A 26,974-nucleotide genomic window follows, 5' to 3' on the forward strand; every position below is an offset into this window, starting at 1 on the left:
GAGAGGATGCACCGCTCGATGCCTCCACACTCCTCACACATGTCAGCAGTTAGTGGGCTGAGGTCTGAGGGGACGGGGAGACGGGGAGACGGGGGGGACGGGGGGGGACGGGGGTGATGAAAGGTGGGCCTGTTTCTCATTCTGCCAGGAACTGCGTGAAGCCTGATGTGAAGCCTGATGTTCCTCTGTCCAACGGAGGGCTGAGAGTGAGGGATTGTTGCTCAGACACCTACCCGTATAGGATCTATACACCACCACATCTTAGCAAGAACTACTTAAGAGAGCATTGCTTTTTGTTTTTTTTTGTTCTAAATGTACGTATAGATTAGCAATCTTCAGTTGTTGGGCTTGTTCTCACCAGACCTCAGTATATCCCTCTGCACCTTCAATCTTCCTGATTATCCTCTCTTTTCACTTCGCTCTGTCCAGCCCCTGCTCCGTTCTGGCTGCTTTACCCCCTGGATTTCTGCTTCATGTATATTTATATTGAACAGAGGCCTCAGGGTCATAAAAGTAACATTTCTTCAACACTCTCTGACATCTGTCCTATTAATCCAACATTTCTCAGTCTGCTTAAAATGAATGTGCTCTCAGTATGAAATGTGTAAAGGTAATGAAACCCACATTTCTGCCCCGAGCTGCAGCGCTGGCTCTGACTGGGTGATCATAGGATCATGTGTTCTGTGTGACAGGGATGTTTGGCTCCTTTAATTGTTTTCTAACTGTCACGCTTTTTGTGACTGTTGTGTTTGTTTAATGCTGAAGAGATTTCACCGCCACGAGATTTGTTTTGCTCTCTGTTTTCTCTTTGTTGAGAACAAACTGAAAACAAATGTAGTTAGAAAAGAAATGGCGAGCCTGCTTTTCACTGAAATCACTTGGGTGATGTTGCCAATGCTGGACCAGCACAGGTCAGACAGATCTCACACTAGAATGGGACATTTTTATTTCCGGTATTGGGGAAAAAAAATGTTTACAAAGGGGTATGGTGTTTGTCCATGTTTCGTCCCCCAGGGAACATTTGAGTTTTGCTGTAACTCTTTGAATTCCTGCAGGATCCAGACTTTGCAGAAGTGCTGACGGACCTGAACAGCCGAGAGCTGTTCTGGTTGTCTCGGGGTCAGCTGGACATCACCGTGGCAACGCAGGACCTGGACCAGAAACAGATTTCTGGCTCCATCACCGGGAGAAGATCATGTGATAGTAAGTGTTCCTCTAATCTAATATAAATATGTCATTTGGTACATTTGGTCAAATATGAGGCTGCAAACAAAGGGCTTTACTTTGGGGGTTTACTTTGCACATGATTTACTCCATATGTGGCCCGTTTTCTCGCTTTCATTTACAAATACTACTTTGGTTTACTCTCCGTCACTGATTGTTGAAGCCTTATCACTAAGTTTAACCATGTTTACTGTGTAGATCTTGTGTTTGTCTCAACGGACCACCAAGACTGTTCATGAAAGTGTCCAATCGCATGTGAGAACAAGTGACACGAAGGTTTTGGGAAAGTTGCAAACAGCCTAATTCTATAAAGTGTTAAAGCCTGCACACATGGTCTTTCCATGAGACGCATTCTTCAGCACGAGCAACCACGTCAACATGTCCGGTTCTATTTGATAGAGGCTTTTGTTGTCATGAAACATGCAGAGAAATCATCACACACAGACATGAGGATGCTTGTTTGTAAAACATTTACACAGAATGTCTCACACATGGGTCCTGCCAAGGTCGTAGTACGCTGGAGCTGATTTTCCACGCTGGTGTTCCAGTGCTGTGATTAACAGCTTGATGTAATGTGTGAAGAATTCAGGACCAACACACTTTTCCCCCCTCTGCCCCTTTTGCTTCCCCTTCATGTCTCAATCCTCATGTCATCTGCTGAGCTCTTTGTGGAGGTTTGGCATTGAGCCTCTGTCCTGTTCAAAAACCTCTCCTTGCACTTTTCTCATCTTCTCTTATTGATGATGATGATGAGCAGTCACACCTTCTGATTGGAGATTGATGCCCCGTTTACACGTAGCAAAAACGGTGGTGTTTTCATGCGTTTTGTCCGTTCGTTTACACAAAAACGAATCAGTTCTGAAAACTCCGGCCAAAGTGGAGATTTGCAAAACCTCCGTCTTCACGTTTGCTTGTAAACTGAGAGAAACGGACATTTAGGCTTCAGAACGTCACATTATGAGACAGAAACGTCACCAGCGTCATGAGTGCGACCTGTGTTAACAATTTGTTTGGCTGGACGCTTGGACGTGTCATTTGTTGATGTTTTTTTCCAGGATTCTGATTGGCTAGCATGACTTTATCTTCTCGTTACACTGCCCCCTGTAGGTTTGGCTGCTCATAGCACCATAACAGCATATATATCCGGGTTCGTGTAAATGATTGTTTTTTTCAAAACGTAGAGGGGGAAATATGAGTTTTTGTGTAAACGTGGCCTATTGAATCCGACTGTTCAGCGGCTGCTAACAGGAGAGTTGTGTGTGTGTGTGCGCGTTGTGTGTGTGCGATGGAATGTAACATGCCCCTTCCCCTGCTGTAGCCAGCCCAAATATTTAAACTTTAGAGAAATCATTGCGTCATCCTGCATACTTTCAGACTGCGTTATGTTTCAAGGGAAGGAATGCAGAGAGGAGAATTATGAACATAAGCGATCTGTTCAGTTTTGATATTAACCTGGATCTGCTTGGCACAGCTATCCAGAGCGTGATGTCCAGCGGCGACGCGTTAACCCCAGGGAAGACCGGCGGGGTGGGATCTGCCGTCTTTAGCCTCCACGACAACGGAACTCTGGAGTACCAGGTGTGGATGTGTTCACTCTTTTATGGAAACCATGTTTTTATGAACTTGTGTCATATTGACTTTCTAAGGGTGCTTTCCCACCTGTCCCGTTTGGAGCAGTTGTTCTGAAACAGGGAGCGTTTCCCCCTAAAGATCGGTTGGTTTGGTACATGTGAACACAGCAATCACGCTCGGATACTGCAAAAACAAGTGAGCCGAGATTTCCTAGGAGAGGTTAGTGTTAGGTTCTCAGCTCCTTCCATTCCAGACCTGGAGCGGTTCGTCTGCAGTGAGAACAGAATCCACACAGAAACACACAGAAACAAACTAGCCACACTCGCTTACGATGATCCATAGTTGTTGTTTTTCCCGGGGTACAGAAGCGGAAACTCCTTCCGCGTTCATTTCTGACCAATGAGAGAACAGTTGGTTTGTGCATGTACGGTGGCCGAGACCTGCCATTGCTGAAAATTAAAGAAACGCTGCAAATAAAATAAACGCTTTGCAAATAAAATAAACGCTTTGCAAATTAAATAAACGCTGCAAATAAAAACAAACGCCGCTGCAAATAAAAGAAACGCTGCAAATATAAAGAAACGCCGCTGCAAATAAAAAAAAACTACGCAAATAAAAAGCCACAACGGAAGTGAATTACCGGGGACTATTTTTGCTGATGCACCCGTGTTTTTTACGTGAGAGGAGAAGAAGAAGACGAAGAGGACGTAAGTGAAAAGGAAGAAATAAGAAGGTAGAGGAATAAGAAGAACAACGAACGAGAAAATTAGTGAAAAAGTTAGTGTTCAACGTTGCTACGTGTAATTTTTAATGTGCAACACCGGTGCATCGGCAAAAATAGTCCCCGGTAATTCACTTCCGTTGTGGCTTTTTTATTTGCGTTTTTCTTTAGTAGTATTTGCAGCGGGGTTTATTTTATTTGCAGTGGGGTTTCTTTATATTTGCAGCGTTTCTTTTATTTGCAGCGGTGTTAACAGCTTTGAACCGCTACAGACGGTTGCCTTGTGAACACAAACGCCATAAACCAAAAACCAGACAACTGTATCGATTTAGCCCCTGAATCGGAACAAAACAAACGGCCCACAGGTCTGAAAGCATCCTTAATTTAATGTCCCATCTTGGTAACAGACATGAAAACATGCAGAAACTGAAACTGTCCCTCCTCGTCTTCATTTCTCAGGTTCAGGTTGCAGGTCTCACCAGTGACATCATAGGACTGACGATAGAGCTGAAGCCGCGGCGTCGGAACAAGCGCTCCGTCCTGTACGACCTGACTCCGGAGTACAGCCCGGCCGCGGGGCGGGCGCTGGGCAGCTGGAGCCGTCTGGAGGCCCGGCACATCCACATGCTGCTGCAGAACGAGCTCTTCATCAACGTGGCCACCGTGCACAACCAGGAGGGGGAGCTGAGGGGGCAGATACGGGCGCTGCCCTACAGCGGCCTCGACGTGCCCAGACACGGTATGGAGTAGGGCTGGCAGTTTAATTACACTGCTAATTAACACGTTAGGAAAATTGACGCAATTAATTATGAGTGGCATAATGCGCGAGGATTTTTAATTTGGCCCATTGAGGGACCCGTAGGCCACTTGGCAGTGGCAGGTTAGTTAGTTAGTTAGTTAGTTAGTTAGTTAGTTAGTTAGTTAGTTAGTTAGTATTTATTTCGGTCAATCACAAGCATAAAAATCAACAAACAAGATAACAAACATCCACAGGTTTTTCCCTGGTGAATATTGTGATTATTTTGACTGAAAAGGTCTGGGCTTGAAGCATAAAGCTGATCTACCCACCTTTTAACAGAATAAAAAAAAGAACAAATGAAGTATCATGAGGCTACACAAAATAATAATAATAATAATAATAATAATAATAATAATAATAATAATAATTATTATTATTATTATTATTATTATTATTATTATTATTATTATTATTATTATTATTATTATTATTATTATTATTATTCTCTTCCTAGTGTATTCAATTGATTAGTCATACATTAGACTGCAATTTTGTAATGTCCTAGAATTCAAATTCTTTATTTGAGGACCTTTAGCTGATATGAGATTAAAATGCTATTTTAATCTCTATGGAGGGTGGCGAGCAGGTTGTAAATGTGGCAGGGAGCTTATGATATTTACACAAGTCAATGCACTTAACAGCAGAATAAATGTAGTGTGTGTGGGTGTATGGATGCCCATGAATGTTCCTCTCTCCTGCAGATCTGCCCTCCACTCTCGCTGGTCAGTTTGTGTCCCCACCAGTCAGGTCTGGGGCTGCAGGCCACGCCTGGGTGTCCGTGGATAAACATTGCCACATGCACTATGAGATAATAGTTGCAGGTCTGAGTAAGACGGATGATCTTTCGGTGAACGCCCACCTGCACGGCCTGGCTGAGATCGGAGAGCTGGACGACAGCAGTACGGCACACAAGAGGCTGCTGACGGGCTTCTACGGCTCCCAGGTACGTCGTCTCACACACACATACAGCCAATACCACCACCTGCAGGAATGATAATGTACAATACATAAAGTTTTTCATCTATTCTTCAGGCTCAGGGCGTTTTGAAAGACATCAGTGTTGAACTACTGCAACATCTGGACCAGGGAACAGCCTTCATTCAAGTCATAACCAAACTGAACCCACAGGGGGAAATACGAGGACGGGTATGTGACCAAAAGCTGCTGGCAGTCCTTTAACATTGCTGTTTTTTTTGCTTCTATGATTCATGTTTATACGGAGGAGTATCAGGGCCATGGAGTAGAAAAAAATATTTGAGAGGGGAAGATTTTTTTTTATTGTGCACTTCGAGAAAAAAGTCGAAATGTCGAGATTAATGTTGAAATACAATTTCAAGAATAAAGTCAAAATTTAGCCTTTTTTCTCAACATTTCAATTTTTTTCTTGAAATTGTACTTCAACATTAATCTCGACATTTCGACTTTTTTCTCGAAGTGCACAATAAAAAAAAATCTTCCCCTCTCAAATATTTTTTCTCCTGCCTGGCCCTAATACTCTTCCGTATGTTTAGGTACAGCTAAAAGTGAGGTCACTTTATATCCCAGACCTTCAAACACATCCACAACAACTGGCGGCGCAATGCCAGCAAACTGAATGTGCCCATTGCATAGCATCAAAACAGTGGCAGGGGGTCTTAGAGATAAAGAAAGATAGTGAGATTCTGAACAAAGCAGCAGAATAAAGCGGGTTAAGAAAACAAATAAGAAGTAACTTAAAAATGCATCCAAATTTCTAAACTGCTGCCAAACAGCAAAAAAATGCATGCAATGCAGTGTAACGGCTTAAAAATAAGAAGGGGGGGAAGCGTGCGCCATCACACAGCTGAAAGCCTTGCAAGGCAGCAGGGAGTTGAACCCTCCACCACGTTTACAGCCGCCTCAGCAGGTGCACATGGATGTTGACATTAAAAATGTGCCAAATCTTCTGTGCCAATGCCAAACAACCTTGAATCTTCCCTCTATAGGCAGAATGTGGACTCATCACTAAACATAACGTTACTCCACGTGTTCAGGTTCCTGTGTCAGTAGCAACAGTAAAATAACTAGTTTAGCATTAGCATTAGCATGGACACATCTCTGCTGTCGTCACACAAATGCATGTTCTTTACATAAACAAGCTTTCCAACAGTATACGATTTAAGAAACATGGTTACAGCAATGAAATAATCTAACAAACACATATTTCCTCACTTTTTGAGTCTAAATTTTGCTTAGACAGTAAACATGACTGTCTTGGCCAGTACTGGCCCTCGGCCTTGGGGGAGAAGCTGTGGTCTAATCACAACTATTTCATTCACTTATGGAAAAGCACTCATATGCAGGTAAAAAAAAGCACAAGATTTTGGTGCTCATACAATTTTGGAAAATCTTGGAAAGGGGCATGGGGTAAATGCTATTTTTCCTCTCTACTTGTATCACTCTTAAAAAAATCCCAACATGTTTCACCTTCTGTTCTTGTTCTTTTCTTTCATGGCCTCTACGTCTACCAATTCTCTTTTTCCCCACACATTTCAATTTTCCAGGTTCATGTGCCAAACAGCTGTAAATTTGGGGTTGGAGGAGATGTGGAGGAGGAAGAGTTTGACTACCTTTTTGTGAAGGACCCGGAGGAGCTGAAAAAAGATCCACATACCTGTTTTTTTGAGAACCAGCACCACGCCCACGCTTCCCGCTGGACACCCAACTACGACAAATGCTTTTCCTGTGGTTGTCAGGTAAAGAAAACTAACACATGGGCGACATTGTGAAATGATTCTTTATTTCATTACCAATAATGCATGTTTGGCACCTTAGTGTGACAGCATTTGGACTGTTTTTGAAACGAGCTGATGTGGATATTTCATCTGTGGTTGCTGTGAACATGACTGGAATCCTTTTCTTTGCAGAAGCGAACGGTGATCTGTGATCCGGTCATCTGTCCAGTGCTGAAATGCTCCAGAACCATCCAACCTGAGGACAAATGCTGCCCAATTTGTGATGGTTAGAGTACTTAAATTTGTACTGTATAACTGTTTTCATGGCAGCACGGTGGCTGAGTGGTTAGCACTGTTGATTGATGTGTCTAAATGGCCCGTAGGTGTGAGTGTGCGTGTGCCTGGTTGTCTGTGTATTTATGCGATGGACTGGCCACCTGTCCAGGTGAACCCCTGCCTCTAACCTGTAATTAGCTGGGATAGGCTCCAGCAGACCCCTGCAAAGGATAAAGTGGGAATAGAGGGTCTGCATTGACGTCACTTCCCCACTGGACCCCCCCCCCCCCCTTACTCACACTGAGTGGTAAAAACATCTGCAACTAGTGGAGAAGACGGAATAACAGCTGATTATCTGCTTAAATTAAAGGCAGTTGGACTTGACAGTGACCTGTACAGTTACCAAGAACCAGTGGTCCATGGACATTAATATTTGGTACAGTTACCAAGAACCAGTGGTCCATGGACATTAATATTTGGTACAGTTACCAAGAACCAGTGGTCCATGGACATTAATATTTGGTACAGTTACCAAGAACCAGTGGTCCATGGACATTAATATTTGGTACAGTTACCAAGAACCAGTGGTCCATGGACATTAATATTTGGTACAGTTACCAAGAACCAGTGGTCCATGGACATTAATATTTGGTACAGTTACCAAGAACCAGTGGTCCATGGACATTAATATTTGGTACAGTTACCAAGAACCAGTGGTCCATGGACATTAATATTTGGTACAGTTACCAAGAACCAGTGGTCCATGGACATTAATATTTGGTACAGTTACCAAGAACCAGTGGTCCAAGGACATTAATATTTGGTACAGTTACCAAGAACCAGTGGTCCATGGACATTAATATTTGGTACAGTTACCAAGAACCAGTGGTCCATGGACATTAATATTTGGTACAGTTACCAAGAACCAGTGGTCCATGGAAATTAATATTTGGTACAGTCACAATTTGGTACAGTCACAATTAAATTATGATAAACACTGTCTTCAACCATTAAAACATTGTAAGACATTCTCAACAAAAAATGGTTCTCTTTCTTGTGATACCACTGTTAAACTAATGACCAGGGAGGTTTGGACTAATGACCAGAACTAACACATTCCATGTAATAAAAGCTTCACAATTCCCAATCCAAGTGACGGCTTCTGTGGTTCCTAGCAGTGAAATAGGAGATCCCAGTTTGTAATACATATGGTGATGGTGGAAACTTGAACTAAGCCTTGTCTTCCAACCACCATGACAACGAGGAAGAAGAAATTACTCATTACTTGGTGAAGCAGTCAACTCTCAAAATTCCACACACATTAGTTTAAAAAAGAAACAATAATGGCTCAGCCTCTGGAAAAATCATTACATGTAATTTTATTTGAATAAGACTTGAAACAGCAACATCTATTATTATGTGTTTACGGCAAGTAGCCTGGTAGTGGACTTGTTCAGGGTTGTGAGCGATAATCTGGCAGTTTCCTGTCGTCCCTGTGTCTTGGTTTTGACGTGTGAGACGTTGAAGATGGACAGTGAATTATAAAAGAAGTTATTCTGACTCCTGGTATTATTCAGACTGTTCCTGCCTGATCAGCTCACTTACAAAACCAGAGCTTTAGTAGCCTCAAAGCAACACATTTGTACATTTACCTGTGCCATATTTACATTTCACATTCAAATTACAAAAAAAACAACAACAAAGTTTTGATGAATTAAAACTAATTCTGTTTTTATGCCCACATTTCTCTCCTGTACAGAGAGGAGAGACCCCAAAGATATGAAAGCTCCTGAGAGGCTGGAAGAACATCCTGAAGGTAGATACAACCTCTCTGTTACCTTTTTAGGCCCTGACCAATATTATTATTAATGCCCGAGCAGTGACAGTGCCAAGGCTCTATTGTATCTGGAGGAATTTTTATTTTATTTTTCTGACGAAATGAGGGCCTTTTTGCCCCTCTAAACGTATCCCAAATGTCACCAAATTTTGCATGCAAGCCAGGCCTGGCGAAAAATTAGATATTTAATGGTTTGCATTAATGGGCGTGGCCTAATGGCTCAACAGCGGCCCCTAGAAAACTTTGTGCCTCAAGCCCCACAATACGGTTTGACGTACATGCACGAAAATCGGTACACACCTGTATCATGTCAGTGAAGGTCAAGGACTCAAAACCGAGTCAGATGACACCACCCACGAGTCTTTATGTCAAACCATTCAAAAGTTATAGCAGAACGTAGGAACTATCAAATATGGATCAGATGAAGGGTGGGCGCGCTTTTTGGCGTCTAGCGTCGCCACGGTAACGCTTTTGACTGAGAAAAGTAATTGTGGGGTCAGAGGATGGAGACGCACGTTTTGATGTATAACACACCTGGGTGCACGTTACGGTTCGGCGAAGAAATGGCTGAAGAAATGGCATAAATTGTGCCAAAATTACACGATTAATTCAAAATGGCCGACTTCCTGTTGGGTTTCGGCCATGACGCCAAGAGACTTTTCTTTAAGTTGCAACATGATACAGGTGTGTACCGATTGTCGTGCATGTACGTCAAACCATATTGTGGGGCTTGAGGCACAAAGTTTTTAAGGGGGCGCTGTTGAGCCATTAGGCCACACCCATTAATGCAAACCATTAAATATCAAATTTATCTCCAGGCCTGGCTTGGTGCAAAATTTGGTGACTTTTGGGGCACGTTTAGGGGGAAAAAAGACCCTCATTTCGTCGGAAAAATAAAAATAACGATGACCGTCCCTCCACCCTTGTGTACGTTCAGGCTGCAGTGGAAGCTTGTATGACTTGATGTAGATTCTTCAGGCTGGACATTTAGTTGATGAAACCACCTACGACTCTCTATGTCAACCCATTCAAAAGTTATGGCAGAAAGTAGGAACTATCAGATATCGACCAATCAGAAGAAGGAGCGGGGCTAATTCAGGCCAATTTATGCCATGTCTTCGGCCGTTAATACGGCCCGAACCGTAACGTGCACCGAGGTGTGTTAAACATCAAAATGTGCGTCTAGATTCTGCAACGGTGGGCATTACTTTTCTCAGTCAACAGCGTTACCGGGGCAACGCTAGACGCCAAAAAGCGCGACCCCCCTTCATCTGATTGGTCCATATTTGTTCCTACTGTCTGCCATAACGTTTGAACGGGTTGTGATAAAGACATGTGGGTGGTGTCATCGGACTCGGTATTGAGTTCTTGACCTTCATTGGCCTGAATTAGCCCCGCCCCTTCTTCTGATTGGTCAATATTTGATAGTCCCTATTTTCTGGCATAACTTTTGAATGGTTTCCCATAGAGAGTCGTTGGTGGTGTCATCTGACTCCTTCACCTTAATTGGTGCAAATTAGCCCGCCCCTTCTTCTGATTGATCGATATGTGATAGTTCCGATTTTCTGCAATAACTTTTGAATGGTGGGCAGCAGGGTGGCTTAGTGGTTAGCACTGTTTCCTCACGGCAAGAAGGTCCCCGGTTCGACTCCCAGGCCCGGCAGGGTTTTTCTGTGTGGAGTTTGCATGTTCTCCCCGTGCTTGCGTGGGTTCTCTCCGGTTACTCCGGCTTCCTCCCACAGTCCAAAAACATGCATATTAGGTTAATTGGTGATTCTAAATTGCCCGTAGGTGTGAGTGTGCATGGTTGTTTGTATATGTGGCCCTGTGATGCACTGGTGACCTGTCCAGGGTGTAACTCCTGCCTCTCCCCTGAAATGAGCTGGGATAGTCTCCTGCAGAACCCCGTGACCCCGCAAGGGATAAAGCAGGTATAGATAATGGATGGATGTAACTTTTGAATGGTTTGACATACAGACTCATGGGTGGTGTCATCACATAATTGCTGTAAATTAGCCCCGTCCCTTTATCTGATTGGTCGATATCTGATAGTTCCTACTTCCTTCCATAACTTTTGAATGGTTTGATATAGAGAGTCGTGGGTGGTTTCATCCGCTAAATGTCCAGTTCTGAAGAATCTACATCAAGTCATTCAAGCTTCCACTGCAGCCTGAACGTGCACAAGGGTGGAGGACCGTTCATCGCTGCTTGCAGCTTTAATTATTTCTTTTTTTCTTTCATTGGATATATGTCCATTCCATATGTCTTTCCATATGTCTCCTTGCTACCGTGTTGTATTGATAGAATGTCTCCACAGAGATGAACTGTGGATTGCTCAGTGGTCTCCTACCAACGGTTCTTCCTAAGCTTCTTGGCTTTTCTGTGTCTCAGGTTGTTACTTTGAAGGCGACCAGAAGATGCACGCCCCCGGCACCACATGGCATCCTTTTGTCCCTCCCTTTGGCTTCATTAAATGTGCTGTTTGCACTTGCAAGGTAAATAAACATCAACCAATTTTCATCCGGCTGGAAATCCTTTTCAAATATTCTTAATGATTCCTTATTATATTGCAAAGATATTTCTCGTTTTATTCTTCTTTGAGATCCTTTCAACTATTCAAGACCAGAGCTGGGTAGAGGAGCCAAAAATTGTACTCAAGTAAAAGTACTGTTACTTCAGAATATTATGACTCAAGTAGAAGTAAAAGGTAGTCATCCAAATAATTACTATAATATAAAAAAGTACTTGGTGAAAAAACTACTCAAGTACTGAGTAACTGTTGAGTAACGTCTGATTTATTTTTTTAACACAAACATTCAAACAGACAAAAGTTCAAAATAATCATCTTCAGGCAAATTAAATCAATAAAATAATAAAATAAATTAAAATTAATAAAAAATAAAATATGGCTTAAATTAAAATAAGCTTAAAGTAAATTCAAGTACTTTAATAAATAATAAAATAAATAAAAATAACAGAATAAAAAAATAAATTAAGCACAAGTAGCACAAAATGTCAAGCCTTTGTACTTTTCTTTTTTAACCAGAACTAGAACAAACATGAACTCATAGAAACTCTGTGTGTGTTTGAGTCTGTGTAAATGTGACAAAACATGCAAAAACAAACATTTTTCCCAAAGAATCACCCAGTGATGTCATGAGATTGAGGCGTACGTGGATAAAAGGGATAAAAGAAAAGTAACAGCTCAACGTAGCCTAATGTAGCGGAGTAAGAGGAACAGTTTCTTCTTCACAAATCTACTCAAGTAAAAGTAAAAAGTATAGTGATTCAAAACTACTCCTAAAAGTACAACATTTCTCAAAACTTACTCAAATAAATGTAACGGAGTAAATGAAACTCGTTACTACCAACTCTGCTCAAGAGCAAACAAGATCAGCTGACAATTAAACTGGAAGTAAGAATAGTTGCAGATGTGATGAAACGAGTGTGTATCGTCCTCAGGGCTCGACGGGAGAGGTTCACTGTGAGAAGGTGACGTGTCCCGTCCTGACCTGCAGCCACCCGGTGAGACGCAGCCCGTCGGACTGCTGTAAGGTTTGTCCGGAGGAGGAGAGGACGTCCGTGGGGCTGGAGCACAGCGACATGATGCAGGCGGACGGGCCACGGCCCTGCAAGTTTGGAAAGAACTATTACCAGAACAGTGACAGCTGGCACCCCTGGGTGCCCCTGGTGGGCGAGATGAAGTGCATAAACTGCTGGTGTGATGTAAGTATTGCGATCACTGAGAAATATGATCCATAAAAATGCACTTAAATAGGGGAAATGTAATTTAAAGCATAATCTTAGTGTGGTCATTTTCAAATAAATGATTTTACATGAACAAGGACACAAGGATGAGGATGGTCTGAAGCCACATTTTTGTTCTAATTACACTTAACAATTTCCCTATTTATCATTACTTTATTAACAATGGATCCAAGAGATACAGGACTGTCTCAGAAAATTTGAATATTGTGATAAAGTTCTTTATTTTCTGTAATGCAAAAATGTCATACATTTTGGATTCATTACAAATCAACTGAAATATTGCAAGCCTTTTATTATTTTAATATTGATGATCATGGCTTACAGTTTAAGAAAAGTCAAATATCCTATCTCAAAAAATGAGAATATTCTGGGAATCTTAATCTTAAACTGTAAGCCATAATCAGCAATATTAAAATAATAAAAGGCTTGCAATATTTCAGTTGATTTGTAATGAATCCAGAATGTATGACAGTTTTGTTTTTTTAATTGCATTACAGAAAATAAAGAACTTTATCACAATATTCTAATTTTCTGAGACAGTCCTGTAGTTGCAAAGTGAAGAGTCATTCATAAAAATTATCATCCAATTCTGCAGCTCTCGTGGTATTATGATGTGAAATTGAAATCTTTATTTCGAGCATACAAAACAGAAAACAAGAAAAAAACTATTTCACAAAACAAAAAAGAATACGAATAAACAGTCCTTAAACAAAATCAAAGGGAAATAAGCATTCATGCCCGAAAAGGAGTAGGAAGAAGTAAAGAACTTATTGGGTCCTACCCCTTATTTCTATTTCAATATTTGCTTGAAAATAAAAATAAGAAGAAATAAAACAGCAAGCTTTACTTTATCAAAAAAAGAAAGAATATTTATACCTGAGGGGTCGCGTCTGCGAGTTGTTGTGGATTCTTTTGCTCTGCTTAATACTTACTTTGTTATCCTGGTTTGCAGCTCTTATTGGCAATATCATATTTTGTCAAAAGTTTCAGTTTAGCAGCTCCAATAAGCACATTTTTCCCTCAAAGATAAAATGAAGATCAAATATAACAAAATAAATGTTAGTGAATGGATAGAAATGCAGTTTGTTGAAACTACAATACTGCCCACAAAAAAAAACACAAGAAAAAATGACCAACAAATGAAACGAAGTTGAAGACGTTTCCTTTTTCACTAATGGTTGATTTTCCTCCCTGGTTGGAGCAGCACGGCGTGACCAAGTGTCAGAGGAAGCAGTGTCCCGTCATCTCCTGCACCAACATCACCCGGACGGAGGGCTCGTGCTGCCCGCAGTGTGCTGGTGAGTTACACACAATCCCCCTTTGGTTTTAATACTAATCAATATAACCATAGTCAGCGCGTTTACATGGGAAGTTTAATTCTTTAATTCAGAATTAAAATTAAATCTGATTTAAAATGAGTAAAAATTACCATGTAAACACCTAATTCTGAATGAAAATGGCTATTCTGAATTAAACTTAATTCCGAAGTAAGTGGCTGCTTTATTCTGATTTCAAATCTGATTAGAATAATTCCAGATCATGTTTACACTCATTTCTCTTTAAATTAATTTCAGTCTTTCTGCGCTGCTCGTTCCCTCCCTCTGTCTCCATGATGCTTACAGGACTGTCTCAGAAAATTAGAATATTATGATAAAGTTCTTAATTTTCTGTAATGCAATTAAAAAAACAAAAATGTCATACATTCTGGATTCATTACAAATCAACTGAAATATTACAAGCCTTTTATTATTTTAATATTGCTGATTATGGTTTACAGTTTAAGATTAAGATTCCCAGAATATTCTCATTTTTTGAGATATGATATTTGAGTTTTCTTAAGCTGTAAACCATGATCAGCAATATTAAAATAATAAAAGGCTTGCAATATTTCAGTTGATTTGTAATGAATCCAGAATGTATGACATTTTTGTTTTTTTATTGCATTACAGAAAATCACAATATTAAAATTTTCTGAGACAGTCTTGTCAGAGCCGTCTGGGAGTTTTGCGAGGCCCTGTGCGAAATCGCTTGGGGGGGCCACTCGCGCGTGAGCGTAGCGAGCGCGCGCAAAATTTTTGTTTTTTTCGGGTCGGATCGGGTGTCTAAATGCGCAATTTTAACTCTCCAATTAGCAAAATACTGGATAATTTCCCCTGCCTCATCATCATTTGACTTGCCTCGACGGGGGGCCCCACGGCTGCTTGAGACCCAGTCGGATTGGTGATTTTTCTAACAAATTTATCAAACGAGCCTTTCAGAGAGGCATTAAACTCTTCCATTTTCTTTAGTTTTTTTCTTTTTTCATCCCCTGATGGAAATTTCCTGATTCTGTCTCGTTCTTTCGACATTGTGTGACAGTTTGTTCCAACTCCACCGTCTGGATCAGAGCAGCTTGTGTCTGCGCTTGGTCTGATCAGTTGTATTGAACAACAGACACGCGCATCATTGCACATATATTTTATTGATATGCACAGACTAGTACACATTTAGGTCTGTAATGGAATGTGACTGTTGTTATTTATAAGGGAAAAAACGAAAAAAAAAACGAAAAAAAAAAAATATATATTTTTTTTTTTTTTTTTCAAAAACGGCCCATAGCGCGAGGCCCCTTGGGGCGCGAGGCCCCGTGCGATCGCACGGTTCGCACACCCCTTGCGGCGGCTCTGAGTCTTGTATATTCCACGCTGGGCTGGTTTTCCTAACAAAATTTCAAGATGCAGCAGCAGTAAACACTGGTCAAGTGCAGAGACCATTTATTTAATAAATAGAAATAATTAAAAGAACAGATGGAAACAGGAAACATCAAAATTGTGAGCTTTTCATAATTGTAGCGACTAAGCGGCTAAGTTTGTTTTTCTTCCGCTAGACGTAACTTCCATGTAAACCTCAATTCGGAATTACTATTTCCATGTAAACTCGAAGGAAAATAGCTTAATTCTGAATTATTTAATTCGGAATAATAATTCAGAATTAAAAAACATCATGTAACCGTGGCCACTCGCCACGGTTACATGATGTTTTTAGTTTCGTGTACATGATGTTTTAGTTTTGTGTACTGTGAGGTCGCAGAAATATGAAATACCGTAAACACTTGTTTGCTTTGCTATATAAAAAGTTGCATTAGGTTTGTGTTGGTTTTAAACACTGCAGCCTTTTCAAGTGCTCTCAGTAACAAACTGTCATGTGAACATCTTATTTGGGTCTTAATATTGTTTTTCTGTTCTCCATTGATTTCAAAGATCAACTGATAATGAAAAGACCAGACAAAGTACGGACTTGGAGACACTGATCCGCTGGGATGTAACTCTCCAGAAAAGAACCATGAACCCTTCTCGTCTCATTCAACACCTTCCTAACCTTCCTAACCTTCCTAACCTTCCCAACCTTCCTAACCTTCCTCCTCCTACACGTGGCTGAGCCTAGAGCTGCACCCTGGGGTCCCTGGGGTCCCGCCCCCCCCCCCACCTATCACCCACCCTGGTATCAGCTTCAAGATTGTAATGAGGAGAAACAAATACAGAAGGGAGAGTCAAAAGTGGAAATGAAAGACTTATTTAATGAAGGATTAAAGCTATGAAGAGGAGCGACTCTGGCCTCTCTCTCTCCTCCTTCAGTGTTTGCTGCAATTTCATGTCGCTAAGTTTTCCTAAGCATCTCAGTGGACCAAATGTTGGAGCTGTAAATACAACACAGCTGCTCCGTGGGACGGACATCTATCCGGACTTTAAGTAGCTGATGCTGGGAAGATTGCGTGTGTTGTATTTAAGTGACAGAGCTTCACTTTCTGAGTGGAATCCCAGCCACTACTGGACAAGTGTTGCTTTACTTTGAGTGAATGTATCACTGGAAATAAATGTTTTCTAGATTTTCCAGCCGTCAGACCAACCATGAATGGTGTTTCTCTTTGAAACAGCACCTGTAGATAAAAATGTTTTCCTCTTTTTTTTTTCCTTTTTTTTTTTTTTTTTTTTACAGCCATTGTGGAAAACGAATTTGGTTTGTATTTTGTATTTATTTAATAGTGTGGAAACAGAATAAAAAACGTGCTGATTATAAAAACGAGAGATGCCTGATATCTTTGGATGCGATCACACAATTTCCTCCAATAATCCTTTGCTCTGATGCTTTTCTACCTTCTGTTTTTATCTTACGTCTTCAAAAAGTCTTACGTCTATTTTAACAGTGTTGTTGCTTTCTTTCTCTATTTCACTTTTTTTTTTTTTTACAGTTTTTCAGATCTGGAGCTGTGATCAAAATAGGAATAAGACTGAGTTCCACTTGTCTTTTTTTCACAATGGTTTTTTTCCTTTTACATTGTTTGTATCATTTCCCTGAAACATTCTCCACTTTTCATCTGCTTTTCTTCCCTTGTGAGAGAAGGAAAGTCTAAGAATGATTCTCTTCCCCTCTTTTTTTGTCTCATACCTCTTTCTTTTTTCCGTTTCCCTTCTTTCTGCTTAATCTTTCTGTTCTTTTCTCTTTTTAGTGGTATTTCCTGCCAAACCTGCCCTCTACTTTCTTTGATTTTCTTGCTTTTGTTCTTCATTCAGCACATGTGTTCGCTCACTCCCTAAGATAGAAACTTCTTAAACCTAAATAGAGGATCCTCGATACATGCTTTTATTTGCAGAGTTATTTTGTGGTTTACTTTGTGTACATATGATCCCTTTTGGGATTTTCTGTGCTGACGTTAGTTAAAAATAAAGGCCAATAACCAGCCAGCCCACTTCTGAAATCATCTCTGTTGGTTCGGCCTTCATAAACAGACAGACAATCAATATGAACTTGATAAAACAGCAAAACAAGAACCGTAGATACACACGAATACACACGCAGACTGCAGACTGAAACAAACACATTCATGCACGTGTGTAAACCCCTCTGCTGGGAATGTTTACGTCGCCAAAGGGAAAGCAGATTTCTTTCCGCCAGATTCCCACCCAGCTTTCCCAGTCCGGTACTGCACTCTGCTGGATAAAACACATCCTTACAGCAGCCGTGCTGGATAGAACACATCCTTACAGCAGCCGTGCTGGATAAAACACATCCTTACAGTAGCCGTGCTGGATAAAACACATCCTTACAGCAGCCGTGCTGGATAAAACACATCCTTACAGTAGCCGTGCTGGATAAAACACATCCTTACAGCAGCCGTGCTGGCGCCGTTGGCTGCACCTACCACGCCTCAGCTCACATATGCCGTTAAACAATGAGAGTGAGAGAAGCTTCAAGTGTCAACGCTTTTTTGTTAGTTTGTCTCTGCTGCTGAAAAGTCATCTGGAGTCGTGAGCAGCTATGAAGAGACATATCTCCTGGTAGATCTGGTTGTTCCTTATCACCTGTCTAGATCCATTTTTAATTCTCTCCTCAGCCACCAGGTTTATGAACATCTGCACTCTGTGCAGATGTTCATGAACCTGCATCTGTGCTCATCTGTGCTCATTTTTTAACTTGATATGGAACACAAGCCACAGACCCAGCAGCACATCTATCATCTCCTCCAGGTTCTACATCTTTAGTGTTGTTGTCTTCTTCGTTTAGATCACACAATCAAATACATCACTCCAACCTCCTACTGCTGATCTGGGTATCGAAAATAAACAAGGACAAGGCGAGTCGAGTGGAGTCGGGCTGAGTAGGTACTAGTGGAAAAGTGCCAATGGACTACCCTATGACGCTGGGTCTAGCCCCCAGACAAAGACGCCAGCTGCAGACTGTGTCAAGATGCCCCAGAGACAATCCAGCACATAAAAGCGTGATGCAAAATACTGGCAGGTAAAGTATACGCAACCAGGTGGAGGAAGGTTCAATTCAATTCAAGTCAATTCAATTCAATTCAATTCAATTCAATTTTATTTATATAGCGTCTAATACAACAAAAGTTGTCTTTAGACGCTTTCCAGAGACCCAGAACATGAACATAAACCCCCGAGCAATTATTACATAAACAATGGCAGGTAAAAACTCCCCTAGTGGGAGAAAAGCCTTAAGCCAAACAGTGGCAAGAAAAACTCCCCTTTAGGAGGGAAGACACCTGGACCAGGACCTGGATCATAAGGGGGGGCCCTCCTGCCGAGGGCCAGACTGGGGGTCGGGGACGTCAACAGCACAGCAGGCAGGTGGTAGCAGCAGCGGGATGACCAGGGGTGGGGACAGCAGGCAAGTGGAAGCAGCAACGGGATGACCAGGGGTGGGGACCGCAGGCCAGCACGCAGCTCCCGAAGCTCCGGACCAATCAGCAAGTCCCAGGTTGGGCTGCAGGGTCGGGTAAAGGTTGAGACGGGGCAGGGCCAGGGAGAGGAGTCTTGATGGACAAATCTCTCCCCCGCCTGCCCGGGCCGTTACCCTGCCCCTCTCACTCTCACGCTGCAGGTTCCGGTGTTTTGCATTCAGAGATGCTCTTCGCCACCGGCAGAGGATGCTGCACCATGTACAAAAGAGAAGAAAAGGGGGGCCAGCACAAGAAACTACAGGAGCGACTCTAACACACTAGAGTTTACACTACCTAGAGATTTACCAACACCACCTAGAGGTTTACTAAACACTAACTATAGGCTTTACTAAACAGAAAGATTTTAAGTTTAGTTTTAAAGGTGGAGGTGGTGTCAGCCTCCTTAACCCAGATTGGAAGTTGGTTCCATAGTAATGGTGCCTGATAGCAGAACGCCCGCCTTCCAAATCTACATTTGGATACTCTAGGACAGGGGTTCTTAACCTTTCTGACCTTGGGGCCCAATCTTTTCAGTACAGAGTGGCCCGGGGCCCGTTAAATATTAACACTGTATAGCAGGGGTATTCAACTTTAAGAGGTCCATTTAGAGAAAATGTACTCAAGCGAAGGTCCAGAACATCATAATATATACATATATATATATATATATATATATATATTAGGGGTGTCACGGTACACACAAGTCACGGTTCGGTACGTACCTCGGTACAGGGGTCACGGTTCGGTACGGGTTCGGTACAACGGGAAAATAAATACAAAAATTCCCAAATGTATAAGACGAGTTTTTTCTTCCTTTATTTTGATCATAGCATTTGAAAGTTAAAGTTTGTTCAAAACTAAAAAGCATCTCTTATTAAAGTGTAAAATAAATAGAATAAAACATTTAACTTGTGCATTACTGTTTTTAATTTTTTATGTTTTTTATGTGAGCGCGGGATGGGACATTGTAACGAGCTTGAGCACTTTTAATAAATACTTGAACCCGGGCTCCTCTACTGCTGCATATGGGCAGAGCCGTCTGGGGGCGGAGCATTCTCCATGGGCCTTATGATAGTCATTTTAACGTTCAACAACATCATCCTACCAGAAACACACACACACACACACACACACACACACGCGGAGCTAAAAACTCAGATAGTCACGGACTGACTCAGTTCCATCTTTGATTCAGCTTAAATACAAAAAACCTAACTGGTCTAAAATTACACAATCTATTTAGATAGATATAGACACAGCGGTCTATAACATCATTTCTGAGCTCTATAACAGAGAATAGACTCGGCGGTCTAGTTGACAACAACACAAATCACATTCAAATAGGCAGGTGGTCAAAGCTACCACAACATTCTGTTAAGAAATTATTTAAGAAGGTTACACTGACTCACCAACGGTAGTTGACTCTTCCATAACCCAAAATAATCCAGGTAACGTGGAAAACGGGGTAACATTCAAAACTTTGTACATGCTTAGTCCTCTTTTAAACTTTAGCGCTAATCTCCTTCACTGTGACTGTTAAGGCTGATTTATGGTACCGCGTTACACCAACGCAGCGCCTACGGCGAAGGTTGCGCGTATGCGCGTAACCTCGCCGTAGACTGCGCCGTACCTGTCGGCGTATGCTCTGCGTCGATTTAACGCAGAACCATAAATCAGGCTTTACTCCCAATCCGCGCTGGCACACGGCCCTGATGCGTTCAGGACAGTTGTAAATTAAGAATTAGAACATTTTATCGTTATTATAGCCTACAATTTATGATGATATATGAATTGCACATATATTTATTGATATGCACAGACTAGCACACATTTAGGTCTGTAATGGAACGTGACTTTTGATATTTATAAGGGGAAAAAAAAAAGATGATTAATTTTTTTTTTTTTTTAACTCAGTCAGACGTATTCGCCGTATGACTGCGTGTACCGAACCGTGACCCCCGTACCGTGACGGGACGGGACGAATACAAATACCGTTACACCCCTAATATATATATATATATTCAATTCAATTCAATTCAATTTTATTTATATAGCGTCTAATACAACAGAGTTGTCTCTAGACGCTTTCCAGAGACCCATACCCAGAACATGACCCCCGAGCAGTTATTACATAAACAATGGCAGGTAAAAACTCCCCTAGTGGGAGAAAAACCTTAAGCCAAACAGTGGCAAGGAAAAACTCCCCTTTAGGAGGGAAGAAACCTTGAGCAGGACCAGGCTCATAAGGGGGGACCCTCCTGCCGAGGGCCAGACTGGTGGGTCAGGGACGGCAACAGCACAGCAGGCAGGTGGAAGCAGCAACGGGATGACCAGGGGTGGGGACCGCAGGCCAGCACGCAGCTCCCGAAGCTCCGGCCCAATCAGCAAGTCCCAGGTTGGGGTGCAGGGTCGGGGAAAGACTTGTGCTCCGTAATGCAAGCTACAAGCCACCCACGACCACCTGCAGAGAGAGAAAGGGGAGGAGAAGGGGGGCCAGCAACGGGATGACCAGGGGTGGGGACCGCAGGCCAGCACGCAGCTCCCGAAGCTCCGGCCCAATCAGCAAGTCCCAGGTTGGGGTGCAGGGTCAGGGAAAGACTTGTGCTCCGTAATGCAAGCTACAAGCCACCCAGGACCACCTGCAGAGAGAGAAAAGGGAGGAGAAGGGGGGCCAGCAACGGGATGACCAGGGGTGGGGACCGCAGGCCAGCACGCAGCTCCCGAAGCTCCGGCCCAATCAGCAAGTCCCAGGTTGGGGTGCAGGGTCAGGGAAAGACTTGTGCTCCGTAATGCAAGCTACAAGCCACCCACGACCACCTGCAGGTTCCGGTGTCTGGCAAAGGATGCTGCAACATGGACAAAAGAGAGAAAAGGGAGGAGAAGGGGGGGCCAGCACAAGAAACTACAGGAGCGACTTTTGGGCTTTATACGCAAGTAATAAAATTTTAAATTGGATTCTGAATTTTACGGGTAACCAATGGAGCGACGCTAACACTGGAGAGACGTGGTCTCTCCTGCTAATTCCTGTCAGTACTCGTGCTGCTGCATTTTGGATCAGCTGGAGCCTATTCAGCAAATTACTTGGACATCCTGCTAACAACACATTACAGTAATCTAGTCTAGAAGATACAAACGCATGAACTAGTTTTTCTGCATCACTCTGCGAGAGGATTTTCCTAATCTTTGCAATATTACGGAGATGGAAAAAGGCTATTTTACAAACCTGATTGACATATGGTTTAAACGACAAATCCTGATCGAAAATAACACCAAGGTTTCTCACAGTTGCACTGGAAGCCATCGCAACACCATCTAATCCCTTCCTAAGATGCTCTGGACCAAGAATGATAACCTCTATTTTATCTGAATTTAGAAGCAGGACATTTCTGGACATCCAGTCCTTGATGGCCCTAAGACATGCCTGAAGTTTAACTAACGTATCTATTTCATCCGGCTTCATAGACAAGTAGAGCTGCGTATCATCAGCATAACAATGAAAGTGTATGCCGTGATTCTGGATTATACTTCCCAACGGCTGCATGTATAAACTGAAAAAGATTGGCCCTAGCACTGAACCCTGCGGAACACCATAACAGACCCTTGACTAGGGATGGGTACCGAAACCCGGTTCCAATTTTGGAACCGGAACCGAAATCCAAAAATTCGATATTCGTTTAAAAATGCGCATTTCGAATCTTCATTTCGAATCCTGGGAGTTTTTTTTTTTTTTTCTCTCTCTCTCTCCCCCCGCCCCCCGCGCGCGCTCTGAGTATTACGTTTTTTTCTCTCTCTCTCTCCCCCCGCCCCCCGCGCGCGCTCTGAGTATTACGTCACATCCGCGGCTGCGCTGTAAGTGGCGGGGCCTTCGTCCTGCGGCGTCCCCGCGTCGTCGGCATAATACATCCATGGTCGTCGGGCGGGGTTTTCGCGGGGCGGTGTCCGGCACCGCGCCTTAGGCGGACCGGTGGGTGGGTGGTTGGGGGTCGGATACGGCGGTCGGCGGCCGGCGGCGGCAACTCTGGACGCGCGCCGGGCCCTTCTCGCGGATCTCCCCAGCTGCGACGCCCGTCGGGGACCCGTTAACGCGGGCCCCCGGCTGGTCGCCTCTTTACCACCTTTCAGAAATATAAATAATGAACGCCTGATTTCAGCAGTGCAGGCGCCAAAAAGGGACATCCCCAAAACTTCTAAACTGCATAGAAATGTATTTATTTTATATAAAAAAAACTAAATGCTTTGATTTAAAGTGCTTTAATAGCATTGAACTTGCACGACTGTACAGACAGACAGCCATATAGCAACTGAAATATCCTCTGCTGCTATCTGTACGTCCACATCAGCCCAGATGTAGAATATAGCTACAGGCAGTACTCGAGTAGAGGGGGGATGAGGGGGGGTGGCATCCCCCCTGAAATAAAAACGGTCCAAATCATCCCTCCTGAAATAAAAACGGTGAAAATCACCCCCCCTGTAAAACTTCCATCCCCCCTTTCCATCCATTAGTAATTTCATCAATGAATGTGGTTTTACTGCTATTTCAACATTTAGAGTCATCAACAGAAAAATAACTTGACAATTTTCACCTGTTTCAAGTAAATTTTCACTTGAAATAAGTAGGAAAATCTGCCGGTGGGACAAGATTTATCTTCTTATTACAAGCAAAGAAATCTTGTTTTTTCTACTTATTTCAAGTTTCAAGTTTCTTCTAATTCTCGCGATTTTACTGTTGAAGAAGCTCATAAAGTCCTCACTACTGAGAGCTGCAGGAATGCACGGCTCAACAGAGTTGTGACTCTTTGTCAGCCTGGCTACAGTGCTGAACAGAAAACGTGGGTTACTTTTGTTATCCTCTATCAACGTTGAATAATAAGCTGTTCTGGCTTTGCGAAGGGCTTTTTTATATACTATTAGAATATCTTTCCATTCACGATAAGAGTCTACAGACCTACAAGAGTACAGAACACCACCACCCGCTTCATGTGTCTAACCGTTTTTCCCCACTCAGCGACACATCTGTTGAGAAACCGACCCTGGTGATTGGAGACTCTATTGTGAGACATGTGAGGCCGACTCCAGAGACCTTAGTTAGGTGTATCCCGGGGGCCAGAGCGGGCGACATAGAAGCAAATTTGAAGCTACTGGCAAAGGGTAATCGTAAATATGGTAAAGTTATCATCAATGTCGGAGCTAATGACTCCCGTCTTCGCCAGTCGGAAGTAACTAAAATGAATATTGTCTCGGTGTGTAACTACGCCAAAACCATGTCGGACTCCGTAGGTTTTTCTGGCCCCCTCCCCAATCTGACCAGCGATGACATGTTTAGTCGCATGCTCTCGCTCCGCCGCTGGTTGTCTCAGTGGTGTTCAGAAAACGACGTCTGGAAACGCTTGGAAAAGGCAGTTTCAAGTCAGTTATGTGACTATTTGTATAGAAATGATCTGTTTGAAGTCTTTCAGTCAGGGTTCAGAATGCATCATAGCACAGAGACAGCACTGGTTCGAGTCACGAATGACCTCCTTATGGCCTCAGATAAGGGATTAGTTTCCATACTGGTTCTACTGGACCTCAGTGCTGCTTTTGACACTATAGATCATGGCATTTTGCTGCACAGGTTAGAGCACGTTGTTGGGATTAAAGGGACAGCTCTATGTTGGTTTAAATCATATCTATCTGACAGGTTCCAGTTTGTTCATGTACATGAGGTTTCTTCAGAACAGTCAAGGGTCTGATATGGTGTTCCGCAGGGTTCAGTTCTAGGGCCAATCTTGTTCAGTTTATACATGCAGCCATTGGGAAGTATAATCCAGAATCACGGCATACACTTTCATTGTTATGCTGATGATACGCAGCTCTACTTGTCTATGAAGCCGGATGAAACAGAACCGTTAGTTAAACTTCAGGCATGTCTTAGGGACATCAAGGACTGGATGTCCAGAAGTTTCTTGCTTCTAAATTCAGATAAAACAGAGGTTATCATTCTTGGTCCAGAGCATCTTAGGAAGGGATTAGATGGTGTTGCGATGGCTTCCAGTGCAACTGTGAGAAACCTTGGTGTTATTTTCGATCAGGATTTGTCGTTTAAACCATATGTCAATCAGGTCTGTAAAATAGCCTTTTTCCATCTCCATAATATTGCAAAGATTAGGAAAATCCTCTCGCAGAGTGATGCAGAAAAACTAGTTCATGCGTTTGTATCTTCTAGACTAGATTACTGTAATGTGTTGTTAGCAGGATGTCCAAGTAATTTGCTGAATAGGCTCCAGCTGATCCAGAATGCAGCAGCACGAGTGCTGACAGGAATCAGCAGGAGAGACCACGTCTCTCCAGTGTTAGCGTCGCTCCATTGGTTACCCGTAAAATTCAGAATCCAATTTAAAATTTTATTACTTGCGTATAAAGCCCAAAACGGCTTAGCTCCGCATTATTTGCAAGACCTGATAGTGCCTTATGTTCCTGTCAGAGCTCTCCGTTCTCAGAGTGCAGGTTTACTCGTAGTTCCTAGAGTATCCAAATGTAGATTTGGAGGGCGGGCGTTCTGCTATCAGGCACCACTACTATGGAACCAACTTCCAATCTGGGTTAAGGAGGCTGACACCACCTCCACCTTTAAAAATAAACGTAAAACATTTCTGTTTAGTAAAGCCTATAGTTAGTGTTTAGTAAACCTCTAGCTGGTGTTGGTAAATCTCTAGGTAGTGTAAACTTTAGTGTGTCAGAGTCGCTCCTGTAGTTTCTTGTGCTGGCCCCCCCTTCTCCTCCCTTTTCTCTCTTTTGTCCATGTTGCAGCATCCTTTGCCGGACACCGGAACCTGCAGTGTGGGAGTGAGGGGGGCAGGGTAACAGCCCGGGCAGGCGGGGGAGAAGGTTTGTCCGTCAAGACTCCTCTCCTTGGCCCTGCCCCTTTTCAACCCTTCCCCGACCCTGCACCCCAACCTGGGACCTGATGATTGGGCCGGAGCTTCGGGAGCTGCATGCTGGCCTGTGGTCCCCACCCCTGGTCATCCCGTTGCTGCTTCCACCTGCCTGCTGTGCTGTTGCCGTCCCTGACCCACCAGTCTGGCCCTCGGCAGGAGGGTCCCCCCCTACGAGCCTGGTCCTGCTCAAGGTTTCTTCCCTCCTAAAGGGGAGTTTTTCCTTGCCACTGTTTGGCTTAAGGTTTTTCTCCCACTATGGGAGTTTTTACCTGCCATTGTTTATGTAATAACTGCTCGGGGGTCATGTTCTGGGTATGGGTCTCTGGAAAGCGTCTAGAGACAACTCTGTTGTATTAGACGCTATATAAATAAAATTGAATTGAATTGAATTGAACTTCCTTTCCACTTTACGCACGTTTTGTTTCAACATGCGGATATCTGAATTATACCAGGGAGTTAAGCTCCTGTGGCTAGAAACCCTCCTTTTCAAAGGAGCAACTTCATCTAAAGCTGAATGCAACAAATCAGCAGTGTTACTAGCAAGGAAATCAACATCTGCAGAGGTAGAACCCAGGTCACTGGCCTCGACTACATCACTATTTCGCACTGTCGTAAGATAAGCAATGGCCTCCCTAAATTTAACAATAACTTCATCAGACAAACATCTGCTAAAATAATACCTCCTATTTTGTACTTCAACATCAACAAAATTAAATTCAAACGTTATTAAGTAATGGTCGGATAAAAGGGAGTTTACAGGTGACACCAACAGACCATCAGTTTCAACACCGTAGGTGAGAACGAGATCGAGAGTATGATTAAAACAGTGCGTCGGTTTATCCACTTTTTGTGAGATACCCATTGATTCTAGAAGAGAATCGAAGGCTAATTTAAGATTATCGCTTTCAACATCCATATGAATGTTAAAATCACCCACTATGATGAATTTATCTGTGCTG

General features: G+C 42.8%; 1 protein-coding gene across 2 annotated transcripts in view; it reads left to right on the top strand.

Moving 5' to 3' along the window:
- chrd (chordin) overlaps positions 1 to 16,927 on the top strand; it is a 31,442-nt gene extending 14,515 nt beyond the window's left edge. For both annotated transcript variants that reach the window (XM_061720155.1, XM_061720156.1), the window contains exons 10-21: positions 1,056 to 1,203; positions 2,696 to 2,802; positions 3,977 to 4,256; positions 5,018 to 5,259; positions 5,349 to 5,462; positions 6,839 to 7,030; positions 7,202 to 7,295; positions 9,045 to 9,101; positions 11,514 to 11,617; positions 12,585 to 12,848; positions 14,095 to 14,188; positions 16,130 to 16,927. In XM_061720155.1, the coding sequence (XP_061576139.1) occupies positions 1,056 to 1,203; positions 2,696 to 2,802; positions 3,977 to 4,256; positions 5,018 to 5,259; positions 5,349 to 5,462; positions 6,839 to 7,030; positions 7,202 to 7,295; positions 9,045 to 9,101; positions 11,514 to 11,617; positions 12,585 to 12,848; positions 14,095 to 14,188; positions 16,130 to 16,179 (1,746 nt within the window). In that variant the 3' untranslated portion in view covers positions 16,180 to 16,927. The remainder of the gene's footprint in view (positions 1 to 1,055; positions 1,204 to 2,695; positions 2,803 to 3,976; positions 4,257 to 5,017; positions 5,260 to 5,348; positions 5,463 to 6,838; positions 7,031 to 7,201; positions 7,296 to 9,044; positions 9,102 to 11,513; positions 11,618 to 12,584; positions 12,849 to 14,094; positions 14,189 to 16,129) is intronic.
- Positions 16,928 to 26,974: the final 10,047 nt, after the last annotated feature.

This window comes from Cololabis saira, chromosome 4, assembly GCF_033807715.1.
Source record: "Cololabis saira isolate AMF1-May2022 chromosome 4, fColSai1.1, whole genome shotgun sequence".
NCBI lineage: Eukaryota > Metazoa > Chordata > Actinopteri > Beloniformes > Belonidae > Cololabis > Cololabis saira.